This window comes from Penaeus monodon, chromosome 18, assembly GCF_015228065.2.
Source record: "Penaeus monodon isolate SGIC_2016 chromosome 18, NSTDA_Pmon_1, whole genome shotgun sequence".
NCBI lineage: Eukaryota > Metazoa > Arthropoda > Malacostraca > Decapoda > Penaeidae > Penaeus > Penaeus monodon.
In genome coordinates, this window is record NC_051403.1 from 13,880,563 (window position 1) to 13,883,062 (window position 2,500).

A 2,500-nucleotide genomic window follows, 5' to 3' on the forward strand; every position below is an offset into this window, starting at 1 on the left:
ATATCCATATATATCAGTATACTTTTAACTAATTCTGTCATATTGTATTTTATTTTTGTCCTTATTTGTAGAACCTTGGCACAATTGCCTATGAGCAGCAGAACTATGAATCCGAGGAGAAGCTGGTATCTTTCACATATCGCCCTCATTTACATGCCGATGGAATGTTTTTCCTGAACATCAGAGGTCTCAATGACATCACCATTGAAACATATAGGGTAATCCACGACTTTAAAACAGGTGAGCTGTATTTTACTTTGGTCATGCTTACAAACTTCATATGTTATTCATTACCAAATTGCAAAAAAATACATTCAAATACAATATATCTTCTAGTTAGTAAGAACACTGTTTCTAATGTTTGTTATATTATAAAGATACTCAGGACACATAAAATTCACAGAACATAGGAAGACTATAAGTGTACTTGGTAAAATTGTACCAGCTTTTAGGGCACATAACTGCAGGAGGCAGCTAGGAAATATGCATCACTTAGGTCTTGCTTTCTTGTCTTTAACGTTTCCCCTTTTGGAGTGAGTTCTGCCCTAGTGCACCATGGGATGGCGCAACAGCATCGCCTTCCTCAGTCTGCACATCCTTCTCTCATCACTCCTATAGTTCTCTTGTTGGTAGTGTATCACTTTTGCAAACTTCAGAATGCTGTGTGGCAAAGTGCTGCACTAGTCTGGTGTTAGGACAGCTGCATTGACAGCTTGATCCAGACAGCTTAGATTCAGTTTCTTAATTGTGCTGAATCCTGTGTTGAGTTGGCTATCAAATTAGCTGATTCCACTGGAGGAAATCACTCTTTACCCAGTTGTCAGCAACATTGCTTCATCTCAGACATTTTCTTAAAACTGGCACAATCTTCCAGGTATTCTAATGATGAGGCATATTTTCACTTTAATTTTATTTCAGATTTCTTTCTTTTATAATGGGTGTTATTCCTAGAATTCATCCCTAGTTAGTCCATGATTGCTAACATATAGTACTCTGCTATCTTTGAGTTATTTTAAATACTTAGCATTGTAGATACTTGGGAATATATTTTTCAAGTTTTCTCACTAGCAGGCACATATTATTTAATTTAAGATAATGGACACTTCATCACCACCCATCAACATCCAAAAAGTTATACCCTGCTGCCCACAGGCATACCATATTACTTTGCATGTCTCTTATAGACCACTACCTCACCAGGCTTCCTTTTTCACTTGAACATGCTTTTTCGTTTTAACAAAAGTCAGCTGGGTTATTGTAGAAATACATATATATCCTACCCTTATTCTTACAATTGTGTTATCATTATACTTTGCTTCTGGTACATGGATGATAGTATATAACAACACAGTTGGCTCCTAACATTCATGAAAAAAATTAAATACATGATGAAACAATGAAATGAATAACAAGAAGAAGTCATATATATTTGATGCATGATACTCAACAGCAAATAGATATTTTTAATGAATATCATGGTAGAGCATTTTTTTTTTTTTTTTTTTTTTTTTTTTTTTACTACTACACATTCACTCTTTTCATCATTTGTACTGAATTAAATTCTGGGCCCTGCAGTTTCTATCAAAAGTATTCCTAAGCATCATAAGGTCACAATGCTCATCAGCAAAGCAAAACTTTGCAAAGGGATGTCTGCCTCTGCTATCTGTCAGTAGTTTAACAGAATGGTTTTACTACACAAAAACAGCAAGAGAGCTAGCACATGAATTGTACTGTAGCAAAACCTTAGCGAATGTTAAGGGTCAACTGATCACGTTGGTGGTCTCTTAAAGCAGTTTGATGCCTGGGTAATATTTAGTCATACAAAATATTTGTGGTTATCACTGTTTTTATCCCAAGGATTTATTAATGCCTTCTACAAGTCATCTTCTTCATGTATTGTTTACAAACAATGTCATGGATGAACATTTAATATAATATTTTAACAACTATATTATGTCAAGTTTTATAAAAAGGAGGTGAAATTCAGATACTAATAACCATCCTTTGTATATATGATATTTTGTTAGATGTCACATTCATAAATTGCAAGTGTTTTTGAGGTATCAGAGGTTAGATGAATGAAAAACATTGCTTTTATATCATATTATTGTGGATAAAATGAAGTAATTTGATATGCAGTTTGATGTTGATGGTTCCTGTCCTTTTCTGTGGTTAGCCTTTATCACTAACTGAGCCATTTGTTTAACATTTTGAAAAAAAGAGATATTTAATTATCTATTACTGTTTCCTCCATGTTTTTCAGGTATTCAGTACATGATCAATGAGAAGACCAGTAATTGTAGCATCCAAGGGATCCCACTCACAGCCTTAGATGCTGTGCCGGCAGAAAACCAGCACATTCGCCTGCGTCACGCTTCTGAGCTGATTTCAATTGATCCTAATATGTTCATCTACAAAGGCACAGTGAGTGAGAAATTAAAAAATTGATTGCAGATATAAAATCTGGATGTGATTATATATTTCACCCTTTTGACAATAT

At 34.4% G+C, this 2,500-nt stretch overlaps 1 protein-coding gene across 2 annotated transcripts in view; it reads left to right on the forward strand.

The window, feature by feature from the left end:
• Window positions 1–2,500, forward strand: part of LOC119584282 — a 25,140-nt gene that overhangs the window by 17,784 nt on the left and 4,856 nt on the right. For both annotated transcript variants that reach the window (XM_037932812.1, XM_037932813.1), the window contains 2 exons: window positions 72–240; window positions 2,264–2,424. In XM_037932812.1, coding sequence (XP_037788740.1) covers window positions 72–240; window positions 2,264–2,424 — 330 coding nt within the window. The remainder of the gene's footprint in view (window positions 1–71; window positions 241–2,263; window positions 2,425–2,500) is intronic.